Genomic DNA, 17,974 nt, shown 5'->3' with positions numbered 1-17,974 from the left:
GAACCTTCACAAGATCTCTATAATAACCTAAAATTCCAGACAGCAAAAATCAGAACTACCAAACTGGTCAGACATCAACCCCCTTACAACTAAAAATGGCTATTAGTACACAAATGCAAGAGGCTTATTAAACTCCAGAACTCTATGAAACACCACATTCAAAAGTCCCCTCTTTCCATTCCCCTATAACATCAGCTTTTCCAATTTGAGTCCCTCAAAACATTTCACTTTGAAAATAAGTGGAACACCACAGACCATATGAAATGCTACCTGCAGAGTATTAAGCCCCAGATGTTGCTTGAGCTAGTGAATTTGAATCAAATATTGATACAGTTTTCAGGGGTGGGGAATAATTTTTTATGCAAAATCAAATCAACCATCCTACATTGATGACACCTAGAAAGTCAAAACTTCATCAACTACAGACCTTGAGTCCAAATGAAGAATCCTCCGAGGCCAAGACTTCAACCTGAAATTATAAGCAAAAATATCATTTCAAAGGTAGTCACTTAAAAATATTTATTGACCAGAACAACAGAATCCAAGGAGAAAATATATGCTAGAACAGAATGCACTATGTAATCTCATAACACAAGCTGTTTAGACACAGAATAGATAGAACCAAGCTATGAATTGAATACACTCAAAAAAGCCAATTGTCATTTGGGGAAGGTAGGCTGTCAAAAACTAGAGTTCTCACCATAATAAAGATAGCTGAAGAAAATGTTGCAGTGTTTTATACTGTCAGGGGCAGGGAGAAGCTAGATTGGGGTCTTCTGGTAGATCTCTGGATGATGTATGGTAGATCAGCAAGGATTTCTGACTTCCAATAAGTCAGGCTTTTTAGAATTTCTGATCTGCAGTAACTCATATGCAAATTTGTACTTGCACTTGCAGGTCATCCCAATGCTGTGGCTCATGGAGTAGGTAACTGGCAATGCACCTAATTGGCAGATAAAACTCAAAGCAGATTGTGCCAGGCTGAAGTCTGCCCAAACCTGCTGAATGTTGCATTCGTGCAATATCCAGTTCAAGCAAGAAACACTGTTTGCTTCTGGATGAGGAAAAGACAAAGGGCGAAGCATATCAAGACAGTGGGCAGGTTTATTGGTGGAGTTTGTACCAAAACCTAATGATGGTCCTTCAAACTGGTTTTCTGTTAAAAATAAGGTAATTATAATAATACACACACTTCTAAATAGCTGTCATGGATTCATCCTCAAACTGGAATTAAAATTATGCATTAAAGTTATACATAATTGGAACCTTAAATAATTAAAGAAGCACACACACAACATAAGCAGAAGGAGCACTTGTAAATTTGTGACAATCAAGAAGGTAATACACACACACACACACACACACACACACACACACAGTTGAATGACTTTCAGCTACAAGTAGTAAGGCTTGGACATTCTTTCTTGAATGATCTTTCCTTTCTTCCCGCCATATCTCACAAATGCATACACAGACACACTCCAACGCTAAGCCTCTACCTTTTGCTCTGGAAGCCCCAAACTCCTAAATCCAAATTATATAAATAAATACATAGGCCTTAGTAAATACAAGCAACAAGAGCAGTGGGAAAGAGGGGCTAATCAAGGGTGCAGCAAGTCAGAATATAGGGAAATTACCCTTCAAGTCAATGGACAGGGAAAGGAGTTAGGAATTCAGAGCACAACTTGCCCCAGCCACAAACTAAAGCACTATTCTAATCTCAAGTTTATGAGATGTTGCCTGGCTTCAAAATTCCTGCACAAACTTACATGACAGAAAAGAAACAAGAGTAAGTGGAAATCGGGCAATGAGTATAGAGTCTCACAGAATCCTGACCTGCCTTGAGCAAAGCAGATTCTGCAAACAACAGACTTGCTCTCCTGGGGCAGAGGCCGCAGCTGCTGGATTGCAAGAAACAATGAGGCATAGAAGCACAAAAGAATGTGTGCATGCTGTTATAGGATCTAGTGAGGCCAATATGGAATTGCCAGTGATCTACTAATGCTAAGATTTGAATACACATGTTCAACTTTTAAAAGAAGTATTAACTTCTTACCATACTTCACAATCAACTGGGTGACATGGGCTTTAAATAGGCTTGCCTGTTTTGGAAGTACATCCTACTGATTTCAAAGGCACTTACCTCTAAGTAAGTGTGCTTAGGGTTTCAGCCTTATGTCCACATCTGTATTCTGGGCTGAACTCTGTAGCAAAATTTCAATTTAATGTCACCATATCTAAAAAAAGATTTCACCACCTAAATGCTCCACAATAGTACATGTGACTTTTAAAAGAAGGATCTGACAGGCTGCATCAACAAGGACAGAGAAAGGAGGCTGACAAATTAAAATAACCAATAAATGCATTTTGCAGGTCCCAACAAGGTGCATTCAATGCTCAAAACAACTGGCAGAAAACAGAGCATTTCATCACATTGGTAAATGTATAGATGTAAAAGTTAAACCACAGAAAGTGGGGGGGGGGGGAATCACAGGCAGAATTAGAATCAATAATTATGTTTGACTCTTTAAACAATACATCCATTTACAGCCAAGAGATGCATTAACAATATTGTCTACAGAGCAGGCTCTAATTGGAAATCAGCTAATCTGGGCAGAAAGAGAAGAGAACATTAAACTAGTTTGATGCCGTATTTTTGGAACACTATCCAAATTAATAAATTAAAATGATATGGAACTGACTGATTTAAAATTATTAATTTAAATTTTCTCCTGTTAGACCACAGAAGCAAAAAGAGACAGTTATAACAGCAAACGGTTAAAATCTGAGTATGTTTTGTCTTTCATATTTCCTATGTGGGGCTTATGACTTTAACTCAAAAACTCAGCATGAAGTCATCAAATGCTTCTAATTGCAAACAATTGCACAGAATAACACAGATAATGTCAGTTCTTTTCTTTCTTTTTTTAAGAAAGTAAAGAGTAACCATCAAGTGCTTAGATTCAATGCCCTGATACAATATTTCATGTCATGCCAAGGACAGTCCAATAAAATATCAACATGTTCTTTTTGTTAACAGGAAATGATCCCCATCCACCACAACATACAGTTGTATCTTACTCTCTTTAATTTGCTCTTCTTGTTTAAGTTTGCTTTAAGTACTGTGAAAGCACATATGTAGTTGTATTGTCACATAGAATAAGTTCTGCTTAAACTCAAGCAAAATTACAGCATCATGCAGATTGTAGGAATTGCTTTTCTTAATAGTTTAAAACCATGCCTGGGAGGAATCACCCTCTAGTGGAAACTGCAGGGTACTTCAAACACCTTGTGAGTGTATCTTGTAACATACCTAATAAAAAAGAATAAGGACACCTCTCTATATTGTTCACCTGCTTAACGCTCGTGGCAGTGGATAACGAGTTTGGCTATCAGCTGAACGTAACCTGTCACTAAATAAAGGCTGTCAGTAGCTGTTGTTGGTGCCACAGAATTGGAAACATGCAAACTTGCCATTAACAACACTGAAAGCTTTTAAACTATCCCCCCCCCCCCAAGCACAGGTATCCATTAAAAAACCTGCCTGCTTTTCATTTAGTTTTACATGCTGATATTATATGACTGTTGGTTATCTTAGATGCGTATTTAGCTCCTTAGGACACAGACAGCAGGTGGCAATATAAACTGCTATAGATTTCTAATAGCAGCTAACATTTCTGACTGATAAAGGTTTCAGTGGACGTCTTAAGTCCTGAAGTGTTGTTGGGCCTGAAACTGGGTTAGCAGGCTCTGCTGGTGGAGGAAGGAACAGAGGAGGGGGGCTCTGTTGTAGGAACAAGGGTGGGAGGAGGGAAGGATCTCCCTTTACCACCCTGACTTCTGTCGCTTTGGAGTCACATTGGAGGGGAGAGCCTCAGAAGACAGTAGCAACTTGAACAGCAACAGGAGAGTGCAGTCATGTCACGTAGAACTAGTTGCTGCCTTCAGAGAGGGGAGCAGACCCACCCACCACTATATACTTCATACTTGCAATCTTGATATTCCCACAAGGTGAGAGGGTCTCATAAGTGAGTATGCACAACTCATTTTTTAAAGCAAGGCAGGACAAGTGTAGAAACTTGTTGGGACAGTCTCATCACTTCTGACTAGTTCTAAACTTTTTGCCCTGCTTCTATACCATTACTTGCCGCTACAAGTAAGAGCCTCTGTGCGCTGAGCAGGAGCCAGGACAGTGAAGTACCTTCCTGTTTTGATCACTGTGACCTCCAATTATGGAGAAAAGTCAGTAAATTCATGTTCAAATGCACCATTCAACAAGACAAAAAAATTCCACAAACCCCTTTGACGTAATCAAAAAACAATGGGAGGACGACATAGGCTATGAAATTAACCCACCCAATGGACTAGAATGTGGTCTAAATCTCCCTTTAAATCCCTCTCAGCTAAAAGGAAAGAATTCACCCTGAAACTCACTTACAGATGGTACCTAACACCGTGTAAACTAGCGGTGATACGCCCAGGAGTCTACCAAAATGCTGGAGAGGATGCATCTCCACAAGCACAAAGCTCCACATGTGGTGGGAATGTCCCCAAATCCAACTCTTTTGGACTTCAGTCATACAAGAAATAAGCAAATAACTAAACAAGTATTAGAAGTCACCCCAGAACAGGCCCTACTGAACATCTTCCAAGATAATAATGCTCACTCACATTATAAAGGGCTGATAACCCACCTACTCTCAGCAGCCAGAAGCATCATAGCCAGACACTGGAGAGACCTGTCAGGAGCAAACATGAACCATGGTATCAAACAGTATGGGAAACAGCCTTACTAGAAAAACTAACCAATAAACTGAAACTGACATGGGGACAAATAGAAGATGCCTTTATCACATACATAGCCCAACAAGACGACAACAAGAATCCGCCGACATCATAAAAATCAATATGGCTAACCTGACCCAAAAACCCGCCCTTGCACACACAAACAAATCTCACTACAGCCAACCAAAGACAATAAACCAAACCCTAAGCCACATCCAACTTCTCTCACCACCAAGGAAATATAACAAGTGAATAGAAAGCGAACCCACACAAGTGACGCTCACACAAAAGCCCACACATACACTATGAAGAACAGAAGCATTACCACCCCACCCCACCCCCTCACTACCCTCCCCCTCTTTTCTTCCCAACCTAATACTGCATGCAACACTAATGTTTCACACCAAATGAAACTGATCTGAAGAAAACATAACTTGGGAAAAATAGACAATGTACATTTTTCTGTAAACTAAGAAATCTTTAATTAAAATTATTATAATAAACTAGCTTACCACTGAATCCTAATAAAGAAGGGTGCAGGGCGATCTGAAGCAAAGGTGGGCAGAATTTAATGAATTCCAGGAATTTGTTTTGAGTGCCAAAAAACTGAACTGAGCTCACAGTCCTTCTATATTAAAAATATAGTCAAAATACTCTACTTTCCTCATTTCAGCAGTGTAATTTTGGGAAGGGGCTGTTTATTTTGTTGTTGCCATTGTTAAACAAGTTGAGAGTCAGAAATCCTTGCTTCTACTTCATTCACTCAGAAATCTGCAGGTACAGCAGTAGATCCTAATCCATCTTCTGCTCACCATTACTAAACTATGTTATGAGCAGGCAAGAGTAGGTAGTCCTTATCATATTTTCCTGAGAAACTAATTCTCCCAGTCAGTATTTATCATGGTGGGGCTCCAAAAGCCCCATCCCAGCTAAGAAAAGTCCCCAAGGAGAAAAATTGCTTGGGAGCAGAGGTCATAGTAAAATTGACAAAATCATAATGCCTCTAAAGTAAAATTTCACAAGGAAAAATCAACATAACACAAGGAAATAATTTGCGTTGGGTGCTTTCCTCCTCTCCCACAACTGAAAAATCCTCAAATCCAAACTTGGCTTTTTCATTTGTGTTTAGTTAGGTCAGCTCCTCCAGATTTCTGTGGGAGTCTGCAAATGAGAAGTCTGCCTGTAAATTAACCCTAAAATATGACCGAGTGTTAACACTGAACAGCAATCTATAGTAGAGGCAGCTGGTGTGACAAATTAGTATAAATACTTTCAACAAAATATTTAAATGAAAAGTCAGTGTTATTTACATGAAGAAGTACCCTTCTCTGAGCTGGCTATAGAAGGTCTTACTGTGCTAGCCTTGCAAGGGGATAAGAGGAGGGGGACAAAGCTGGATTCTTTGGATGTATTTATTAGACTATCAGACAAAGGTCTTCGAAAAAGAAGGCAGAGACTACAGCCCACTAATACAATAATTCCATTCATCTCATTCCTTGAGCTGATCGTTCAACAAAACAGTATCATAATAACTTAAGTAACAACAGATTCGTCTCTGCCTTTCACAGTTCACTCGCACTAGTAAAGTGGTCTATAGGTACAGAGGGTGAAATTTTGAATGCGCACAAGTGTGCTCGTGCAATACATATGTACATCTGGAGATTCTGAGGGGTTGCTTCAACTCCCAGTAAGCAAGAAACTGCAATTCACATAATAGTTAGGCTCTTTGGCTGAAAGAAATAAACTACTCTCGTCATGCAGTAGTTTTGGGTTGTGAATCGCTCTGAGATGTACGGATGGAGGGCGATACACGAATTTAATATATAATAAATACTCATAAACAAAGGGTATGAAAAAGAAGCAGCCTTACTCTGCTATCTTTGCATGAACTGATTGCCCACCATAACAAAAGCATCACAGGTGCCCACCACCTCTGCCACTACCATGTAGGTTTCTCAGTCAAAATAAAAAATAGCAAGCCACCAATAGCTTCCATGGTTCTGTGACAGATGAGATTTCGGCAGCAGATTAATGTTTCAGTCTAGGAATGCTAGTATGTTAAAAACAAACCCAAATGCATCACTCAGCAAATCCAGGGCAAATCCATATGCTCTTGCCAGTGCTTCAGCCAACATCTTAAATGTGGCAGAAGCCATGCTATTTTTCTAGAAAAAGAGGAGCCGAAACTCACCATGAATGCTTTCCTTGTTCTCATATAATGGCAGTGGCACCCACCTGAAAGGTGCCAGAACTCAGTTGTAGCAAGTTCTGAAAAAAATCCCTGGGCAGGTGTACCCACCCTCTCCATAGCAGCAAATCCAGGTCCAGCAGTAGTATCTATTAATCACATCTCTAAGCCTTAACAAGAGATGTATGCTTCCCAGAACCAATCCTCTCACTATCCTGTATTCAGATGGAAGGCATGTTCCCTTCTTTGTAATCTGTATCCATTTATAGAGGTCACAACTGGATGTCTCTCCTAGTGCAGTTTCCTCCAGGAATAATGTCCCATGGTGTACTTGGCTAACTGTTCCCATGCTGTCCAAAAAGAGCTCCTCAGATGATTTTGAAACACCAAACATTTCACTTCTTTTCATTCCAAGTAAAGGTGATATGGCAGGTAAGGAAATCCTTTCACCAGAAAGATCCATGGAACTGCCAAGCAATGATTGAAATGGAATGTGAGGATCTGATTGAAGACTAATAAAAAGAAGCTGTAATATGTACCTTTTTTAAAAAAATCCCCTTTAAAATTCTAACCAAAAGGCTCATTCTTTGAAAAGGCTTTGTTAATTAACCTACAGGGACTGGATCTAGTTTTAGAAAATAGGTTTTTTTAAATAGTACTACCTACATTTGAGGAGTTCTATACCGGATAGGATTTTAAAAGCACAGCGGAACATTCTCTCTGATTTTCAGAATGGCACTGTTGTAACATTTAATTCATTTGTTGCCACTATTTTTTGGGCAATAAAGGAACATCATGCTCAAGGCTTCCTCCCTTACTACCTTTCCTCAGCCCTTCCAAGTCCTTCACAATACAACATCTGTGGGTGTTACACTTTTCAGTAATAGTGAAATAAGTTCTTATTTTATTTTTGCATTTTCTATTTTACAGAAACAAATGAGTTCTTTTAAGGCAGGGTCGCTTTTAAAATTCCAGTGTGTGTTCATTCTGTAATTGGGAACCTTACTTCCAATACTCAAAACAATTTATAGCGAAATCTTCCCCAAAGGAGAACACGGCATTTATCAGTTTGCTTCTGCTGCTTGCCACTGGTGAGTCAGGGACTGGGGACACAGCAGCCAGGACAAGGCATTTATGAAATGCTGCTATTAATTGTGTATCTAAGGCAGTCCGCTGGGGATTTCCAAACAAGAAACAGACATGAACATTACACGCTTTAAAAATGAGGCATGTGCTCATGCAACAAACCCATAACTGGGTTTCTGATGGCAAATCATGGAGGATATGAAAGAATGAACATTGCAAACTGACTGATGGGAACAAGGGTATCTGTGCTCTGCTGCTCCTTGTTACAGATGGCCTCACCTATGTTGTTGGACTATGACTCTCTTAATCTCTGACCATTGGCCATGCTGCCTGGGACTGCTGAGAGTCCCATCTGGAGATTGACAGGTTCCCCAACCCGGAGATTGGCTCCAGGGAAAAGGATGCTCCCAAGTGTGCATCCATGAGTTGCTGGTGGGAAGTGGTTTCCACATTTCACTCAACTTTAATATTTCTCACCTGGGTGAGGCATAAATCAAAATCCCAAAAGATGGTGCTTTGACTATTTAATTTGGGAAGGCCTCCACTTCCTGCAGAAGCCAGTCATACTTTTCAAGGAATTGTATAAGTCTTTTGCTAGCTTACACCCACAATTAGCTTGGCAGTGACATCATAGCAACAGATTTGAACTCTGTCAGCAGTCAGGCAAGGCAGAGTGGTGCTACAGTATCAGAGGACTCTGGTAGAAGATGAGTGAGCTGAAGAATAAAATAGGGTCAATTCAAATTTAACTATTCCAGCTTCCTAAACCATGCGGGTGGCAGTGGAAGACAGAAACGCTCTGGTCCATGGGGTCACGAAGAGTCGGACACGACTAAATGACTAAACAACAAACCATGCCTATGGACTTAGAAATTCTCAGAAGTTCTCTCATCCAAACAGCATGGACATTGGTTTCCATCTCATGCAGAAATACTGTCCTGCCCAGGAAATACTAACACATGCTTTTGAAAAGAACTAAGAAAGTCAGACTTAAAGTAAGTGATCTTGCTTAGTGTCTTTCCATGTGTAAAGATAAATCCTTAATTTCACAACACATCCCCTGGTTTTACAGATATAAATCCTGCAGTTCAAAAGACACGTAGTGTACACAACCAGATACTTTATGCTGCTGGATGACAAAAACCAAATATATATTAATTGTTATAGAAACTAATTAGTATGCATGCTTATTCACGAAATATATTAATTAGAAAATTGGAAAGTTGATTTAAATTATTTAAACCAGATCTTTTTCTTGAGCGATTTAAATCAACTTGATTTAAATCAATCTACTCTGCTTGCCTGCATCTCACACTTGCTTGTTAATTCTCCTCATTCTCCTTATTAGCATATTCAGACAACATAGCAGCTCAAGGACACAGCTTGCTGAAACAGCTCTGTATTTAGACTAGGCTACAACAGAAGACACAATACTCCCTCATATTGTTAAATACTATTTAGCAGTACAAATCTCTCATGCTCACATCTACTCATTGACAACAAATTTAGGAAGGCATTAACATGTTTGCCTATATTTCAAATAATATTTATAATCATACATATATCTACTCAGAGCGGACCCCTTTTATTTCAAATTGGCTTATTCTCAAGTGTGTATAGGATTGCAACTTAAAAACCTCAATTCTGCTCCCTCTAATTTTCAGTGATTATTCAGCAAAATTTATTGTGAGTATAAGTGGTAATTTTTACACGTGTTTTGAGCATGGCTTTGTGTAACCCACTTTCAGGGATCCTATTACATTTTGCAGAATACCAGGAATAGAGTAAAGGCCTAACATGAAGTAGATACTATATAACTAAAACCAATTGTCATAAGTGAGGTGGAAAATACTACTTATTTCAGCACACTGCTTTTACTGGGAACAGTTTAAGGAGACAACAGACACATTTAGATGACAAAGCACTACAAAAAATACTTTCCAGCAGGACATAAATGACTAGTTACTAGAAGAAAAACAGACTAAACTAAACTGAATTAGTTTTCTCTTCTGACTCAAGTCTTGTATACACAAACACATTGCTATACTGTGCAAGCAGCACCATAATATACAGGGAAGCTCACCACGACAAATAATTGCAGTGAAGCTAAGGCACTGTGCTCCAAAGCAATATTCAGGGGAGACAAATGGTTAAGAAGCTATATCTGGTTATTTTCATTCTAAAATAAAGCACATAAAGCAGATACCCCCAAATGTTACTAACTATGAGATTATGATTATTTCCATTACCAATGCAGTCTGTCTAGTAGGAAAAAAAATATTTCATTTGCAATCACAACAAACTGAGAAATAATAATTTGCTGGAGGCAATTCAGGGAATTCTATGGCTGAAAAAGGATTAGAACCCAAGACTCCTAAGTACCAACACAATAATCTTACCACGGTCTATTACCCACAAACTACTAAATTGTTACACTGGTATTTATTTGTTCAGTGCCAGAGAACAATAGGAGCTTGAGAAAGGGTCACACCATCAGAACATTTATTTGAATGTTAATTATAGCACTCACATTTTGAATTTCAAAGAAATGGGACAGAGGCAAATGACCTGAAATATAACACTTTAACTTGATTTGTAAAATGTGTGGTACAATCCTGGGAAGTTTACACACTAGCCCAACTGAGATGAATGGAAGTTCCACAAGGGTACTAGTGGATTTGCAAACAAGTCTATATTCATTTCACTAAAGCTCGCAAATGAAAAGGTCCTAGCTGATTGCACCAAATTACATTTACATACTAACCCAGTTTGCACATTATGGTAAATCATAGGTAATGGTTTACCATGAACTCAAGAGATCACTTCCCTCCTAAGCATGAGGAAGCAACAAAATACAATCTCTGACTTAGTGTTATGTCTGAAATGGTTTGTCATGGTTTCTTTAATCACAACAAACTATGATAGGAGCCCAAGAACAATCCTTTGCTAACCAGCCATGGTTAAGAGCGAAACTATGAAAAACTAAGCCAGGGATTGTGGTTTATTGCTCTCACTTACACTATAGGTAAATCAATAACTATGGTTTATTATGACATGCAGATGATGCCACAATACAAAATGATTGTTTTTAAAAAGCTATTTGTGTTAATTTCATCTCTTGCTCAGTGTTTTACAGCCTGATCTTAAACATGTTTACTGAGAAGTTCCACCAAATTAAATAGGACACATATGTGCCGGACATTTCAGCAATCTACTGTTGTATTCTGGAATCATGTCACAGGGTCAACTACACCCTTCTTGTTGATGGCATGCAGATATTCTCAACCACAATGCTCAAAAGCTATCCTTTTGCCCTTGCCTACCCACATTATGGTTATAGTAGATTAAAGTGATAGAACAGATTGTGGAAACTATTGTGGCATCTCTTTATTAGCTGCGGCTAGCAAAATTATTGCAAGGATCTTGGCAAACCGTCTCCTAACAATATCTGAGCCCACCCTTCCTGGATCCCAAAATGGTTTTCAACTTTCCAGGGCAGGGGTAGGCAACCCCTCAATATAGTCCGGCCCACCACATGGTCTGAGGGATGGTGGACTGGCCCACAGCTGCAAAAGGTTGCTGACCCCTGTTCTAGGGGGACCGTTGACATGATATTCATCGCTCGACGGCTTCAAGAAAAATGCAGAAAACAAAACCACCCCCTGTATATGGCATTTATTGACCTGACTAAGGCCTTCGACACTGTAAATCGTAATGCCCTGTGGACTGTCCTTCTGAAAATTGGTTGCCCAGATAAATTTGTGAATGTTCTTTGGCTTCTCCATGATAATATGACAGCAACAATCGCAGATAGCAATGGCTCTCAAAGTGAACCATTCATGTGGGATCAGGTGTTTAAACAGAGTTGTGCTATCACTCCAACTCTATTATTTTCATTAGTATGATCCTACATTTTGTCGAAGGGAAACTCCCCACCGGAGTAGAAATCATATATCGAACAGATGGAAAGCTCTTTAATCTGAGTAGGCTGAAAGCAAAGAGTAAGGTTACTGTAACTTCCGTCATAGAGCTTCAGTATGCTGATGACAACGTAGTGTGTTCCCATTCAGAGGATGACCTCCAGACTATCTTAAATATCTTCACAGAAGCTTATGAAAAGCTGGGCCTATTGTTCAACATCCAAAAAACCAAAGTGCTGCACCAACAAGCACAAAACAAACCCTTTGCAGCAGCACAAATCCAACTCAATGGTGTAACGTTGGAAAGTGTTGATCACTTCTCCTACCTGGGCAGTTATCTTTCCACAAGGGCTGACACTGATGCCGAAATCCAGCATCGCTTGAGCTCTGCAAGTGCAGCTTTTTCCTAATTGAAATGCAGAGTGTTTGAAGACAGGAACATTCGCAGGATAACCAAAATGCTTGTTTACAAACCTATTGTACTACCAACTTTACTGTATGCTTATGAAACATGGACCACTTATAAACACCATCTCCAACTCCAAAAAGATTCCATCAACAGTGTATCTGAAAAAATTTACACATCACTTGGGAAAACAGGCAAACTGATGCCAGTGTACTGGAAGAAGCAAAGACTGTCAGTGTCGAAGCAATGATTCTTCAATGTCAACTTCGTTGGACTGGTCATGTTGTTCAGATGCCTGATTATCATCTTCCAAAGCAACTACTCTATACAAAACTTTAAAATGGAAAGCGTAATGTGGGTGGGTCAACAAAAGAGGTTTAAAGACTCTCTCAAGTCAAATCTTTTAAAAATGTAGTATAAACACAATGATTGGGAAACAGAGGCCTGTGAGCACTCCAGCTGGAGAATAGCCTTTACCAAAGGGTGTCATGGACTTTGAAGACACTCGAACTCAGGATGAAAGGGAGAAACGTGCTAAGAGGAAGGCACATTTGGCAAACCTTCACCATGGTTAACTCCTGCCCGGAAACCTATGTCCCCACTGTGGAAGGACGTGCGGATCCAGAATTGGCCTCCACAGTCACTTACGGACTCACTGTTAAGAGCATGTTCATGGAAGGCAATCTTACTTGGCTACGAGCGATCGCCAAAGAAGAAGAAGTTATAGTTATAGTAGATTAAGGAATTTATGTCATTTTGCCAAAATCTAAATGTGTACATGCATCTCCAAATTTACACAAACAATATAATCCTATGTATATCTACTCAGAAGTAGACCCCATTTAATTCAAATACTTATTCCTAGTCCATTTTGTATCAGATTATAAAATAAACTCCTCAATTCTGCTCCCTCTTATTTTCAGTGATTATTCAGCAAAATTTATCATAACAATGGTAATTTTTACACATCATTCTGTTCATGTGCTTCTTTATAAGTGCATCACTTTCCCCTAAATCTGGATTACACAAAACACAGTTATAAAAATGGGAAATATTATGAACAGTATGGTGTCTGTATACATCTGGATAGGCAGGATATTTTTTTCTATTTCCCAATATTAGCAACAGATTTAATCTCAAAAATATCAACCATTCAATAGCTTTCCATTGATATATTCAAAAATACAACTTTCTTCCAACTTGTTCTTTTGCATACCTTAAAAAAGTAATTTGGTAGGTAAGAGGAAATCTTGGTTAAGGCTGGCAGAGAAAACTGCACCCAGAGGTGGGGAGGATAGTGCAATCTCACATCTCCCAATCTTCTGTATTGTGTGATCTGCTTTTGAAGCAGCCGCTTGTTTTTGTTTTTAATTGCTGATTTTGCTTCTTTGTTTTGTTTTTAGGTTGTGCTTATGTCTTTTTTATACTGTGTTGATTCTATGTAAGGCACCTTGTGTATTTTTGTAGAAAGGTAGGGTGTAAATTCAGAAATAATGATAATATCTTCTGCTCTACAGATTAGAACACAAAAGTATAAAATTGCATCAAGACAAACTGCTGTGTTTCCTTTATGCTGTCTTTACTGCTGCAGAGTTTTTAAAAAGCAAAGACAATACTATTCCAACTAAAGCTAGGTTAAGTAACCAAGTAACATATACTTAAGGCAGTCAAACAATTTGTAAAAACACTAAGGAAAAACAGAAAGCTTAAGTTTCAATTATGTACCATTTCCCCCCAGAAGTTTAAATGACATTTTGTTTAACTGAGGCAACAAAGATGTAAGTTGTTTTGTGCTGCAGATAGCGTAGGTATGCAAGGCTGGAGTGGCAAACACAGGCAGATCTGTCAAAGGTAACAGATGTATCAAGAGCATGAAGTGATGTGAGGGTGATAATTGCTTACACTGAGAAAGGAAAGGTGTTTCAAAAGGAGAAACTGTTTACAAAAGATCCAATAAATCCTTGTTGCTCAAAACAGCCTCCCAAATAAAATTTGGATGAACCATAATATGAAAGGTATATCGTACTGGCCCCAATATAAGCCACCCCCAAATATAAGCCACATCTTAAAAATTGGAAGGGGGGGAGAATACCCAAATATAAGCCGCTCCATTCCCTGCTGCTCCTTGCTGCATACTTGGGGGGGGGGGAGCTGCGCTGCGTTGCAGGTGGCCTTTCCTCTTCCTCGCTCTCTCCCTTCCTGGCCTTGGGGGAGAGGACGGGGGACTACGCACAGGGCGGGCGCCTCTTTGCCACGCTCCTGGCACTGTTTGCCCCACATTCCTGGCTGAATACAGTAGGGTCGCAAATATAAGTCACATTTTAACTTTTCAGGGTCGGAATTTGGGGGGGAAGTGAGGCTTATATTCAGGCCAATATGGTAATTTCCCACCAAAATGTTTCCCCAGAGGAAACTCATGCATCATGGTGGTGGTGATGAAGAAGATGAATGCTTAAACTGTTCACAATAGAGATCCTTTCCAGCCCCATAACTTATCATCTCCAACTATGAAGCTAGAAATCAATTCACTACTCTACAGTGGAAATGGGGGAGGCTACAACTCAGAGGTGGAGCATTTGCTTTGCGTACAGAAAGGAGAGCCACTGCCAGTCAGTTTTAACAATACTGAGATATATCGACCAATTGTCTGATTTGGTATACTATAGCTTTGTATGTTCCTATGACAACAAGTGCAGTTTAGAGAGATTTCAGCGGAATAAGCAGAGTTTTTGGTGATTCAACAAGCGAGTCAAGTCATGCAGGTTAGGGGAACAATTGCTGTCTCCAGAACTTGAGCCAATTTCAAGGGGCATGAATGGAAGGGGGGGGAATCCTGTTAAGCAAGTGTGTGCAGCTTCCGTTGGTGGGACTCATTAACTGAACCCACCCTTATTTATTTTTCAACAGCATTTTTATACTACCCATTAACAAAAGGTTCTGGGCAGAGTAGGAAAAAATATAACAATTCAGCATGAAAAAAGTTAAAACAGCATCAGACTAGAACCTGAATAAAACTAACTACAGGGAAAACAGCAGTACCCAATGTCTGAAAAGCACTAAAATATGTTTTTAAAACTTAAAAACTTAGAGAAATGCACCCCTTTTTAAACACCTATCTCCCCCAAGTCTAATGAGATGCAAGCAAACAGATAACTAATAAATGCTGGCGTACATATTAACACACAGCTCTAAAATACAGGCTCAGACATGCACATGAGATTACCCAATGTGAAAAGCAGCAGTTCTGGTGATCTCTGTAGAGAGAATGTTTCATTCCTTTTTCACTCTACATATGTAAAAATCCATAAAGCTAATGGAAGTGTAAACACTTCACAATACACCTTAGACATTTTCCAAGCCCCACAACTTAATCTATATCCTCCAATTATGAGGTCTGCATCAATTCTCTACTCTGGAGTAGAAACGCCAAAAACTGAACTTAGATGATGCAGCTCATTTTACATGGGCTTTGAGGAAATACTCAAAGTGTACCCTCAAAGGTGAAAGGCTAGTGCTTTAATCTCTAAACTATCCAGACTTGGAAGAGCTTTTCAACACTTTCATGTTTTCTAGAGCCCATTTCATGCATACAAATGTACCACACACTTATTTTCAGAAGAAGTTGGTTCTTTCAAATGTAGAATGTGTAGTTCAAAGCAAGGGGAAGCTAGTCATTGATAACTTTTGCTGTAATTGGTCTTTCAATGAGTTTACAAATATCTGTGTTATCATAAGCCTTTCCACAAACCATTTTAGCCTAAGCAGGGGAATCCCAACATGGTTCTGCCCCCAAAACATAAACCCTTTTTTTTTTTAGTTCATTCAGAGTACTACAGCTAGCATTGAAATCTATGGAATGGAAGCCAACACATTACAATTGGTACAACACTCAGAAAAACCATTAAGTAGTCTGCTGACCTTCAGCAATTTTCAGTTGATTGGGGAGAGAGAGAATTTAGGAGCCACTGCTCTACTGGGTAGATTCAGACTTAAGTCATCCTTAAGAGTAGATCTGACGCGGGTGGCGCTGTGGGTTAAACCACAGCACCTAGGGCTTGCTGATCAGAAGGTCGGCGGTTCAAAGCTCCCGTTGCTTGGTCCCTGCTCCTGCCAACCTAGCAGTTCGAAAGCACGTCAAAGTGCAAGTTGATAAATAGGTACCGCTCTGGCGGGAAGGTAAATGACATTTCCGTGCACTGCTCTGGTTCGCCAGAAGTGGCTTAGTCTTGCTGGCCACATGACCCGGAAGCTGTACGCCAGCTCCCTCAGCCAATAAAGTGAGATGAGCGCCACAACCCCAGAGTCGTCCGCGACTGGACCTAATGGTCAGGGGTCCCTTTACCTTAAGAGTAGATCTATTAAAACCAACAGGTCTTATTAAGTCCCATTGATTTAAACATGTCCATTCTAAGCATGTATACACTGGCCTTGTTGAATTCAACAGGACTTACTTATTCTGATAAATCATGGTTAGGGTTGCACTGCAATTCTGAATCCAACTCATTAAAGGTAAAGGGACCCCTGACCATCAGGTCCAGTTGCGGACGACTCTGGTTTGTGCGCTCATCCCTCTCTATAGGCCGAGGGAGCTGGCGTTTGTCTGCAGACAGCTTCTGGGTCATGTGGCCAGCATGCCTAAGCTACTTCTGCCAGAGGACCTATTTATCTACTTGCACTTTGACGTGCTTTCCAACTGCTAGGTGGGCAGGAGCTGGGACCGAGCAACGGGAGCTCACCCGTCACAGGGATTCAAACTGCTGACTTTCTAATCGGCAAGTCCTAGGCTCTGTGGTTTAGACCACAGCGCCACCTGCATCTCATTACCTCCCACTTAAAATGACCTATACAAGCAGAAGTTCTTATGTTTACTTTACAGTGTCAGAAACTGAGATATGAAAGCTAGGCGCTAAATAGCACCTTAAACCTAGGTTATAGTCACAACAACTGAATGTCTAGGCACACTTTTTTATAAGAATACAAAGCTGAAAATGAATGAATGCAGCTAAAATATGTTCATTTTTCACATGGTCTAGTCCTTCCCCTGCTCCCCCCCCCCCAATATTTTTAAGAAGGTCTCTTCTCCAGTCTTCAGAGAGTAGCTGGAAGTGGGGAGGCTGAAAAAGGTCCTTCTTTCCTTCCACTCTGCAGTTTTAATCTGAATTCTTAGGTGCAGTACAGCACCCAGAGCTCAGAAACTGCTCATGCTAATAAAATTCCCTGTCACAAAATGCACCTAGAACAATGGGAGTTTCAAACACTGTTACTTTAATGTAATTTAAATCACTACTGATACAAATATATGTCCAAATATGGTGGCAATTAGTTCTGTCTCCCTCCCTGTAGCTTCTATAGGAGAGTATTGCTCAAAAGAATACAATCCATTTTCTCACTAAAATTGCAACTCAAAGTCTTCCCCCATGCATTCACTTATACCAGAAATACTTTTTTCTTTTTACTTTTTTCTTAAATTATTTTTTATGCATTTTGCTTGTTTTTTAATCAGTTATCAACAGAATAGTATTTGTGCTCAGGAGGCTTAGTCTGCAGCAGTGATCTCAGACCAACTGTTACCAGTGGGTGTCAGCCTAG

General features: G+C 39.8%; 1 protein-coding gene across 14 annotated transcripts in view; it reads right to left on the bottom strand.

Moving 5' to 3' along the window:
* Positions 1-17,974, bottom strand: part of ARID1B (AT-rich interaction domain 1B) — a 356,667-nt gene that overhangs the window by 175,492 nt on the left and 163,201 nt on the right. For 10 of the 14 annotated variants that reach the window (XM_081854279.1, XM_081854287.1, XM_081854289.1 and 7 more), the window contains one exon: positions 428-469. The exons of the other annotated variants lie outside the window; for them this stretch is intronic. In XM_081854279.1, coding sequence (XP_081710405.1) covers positions 428-469 — 42 coding nt within the window. The remainder of the gene's footprint in view (positions 1-427; positions 470-17,974) is intronic. 14 annotated transcript variants of the gene reach the window in all.

The sequence above is a fragment of the Podarcis erhardii genome (assembly GCF_964252035.2).
Source record: "Podarcis erhardii genome assembly, chromosome: 3".
NCBI lineage: Eukaryota > Metazoa > Chordata > Lepidosauria > Squamata > Lacertidae > Podarcis > Podarcis erhardii.
The sequence above is the reverse complement of the archived record's forward strand: the minus strand, read 5'-3'. Positions and strand labels throughout refer to the sequence as shown.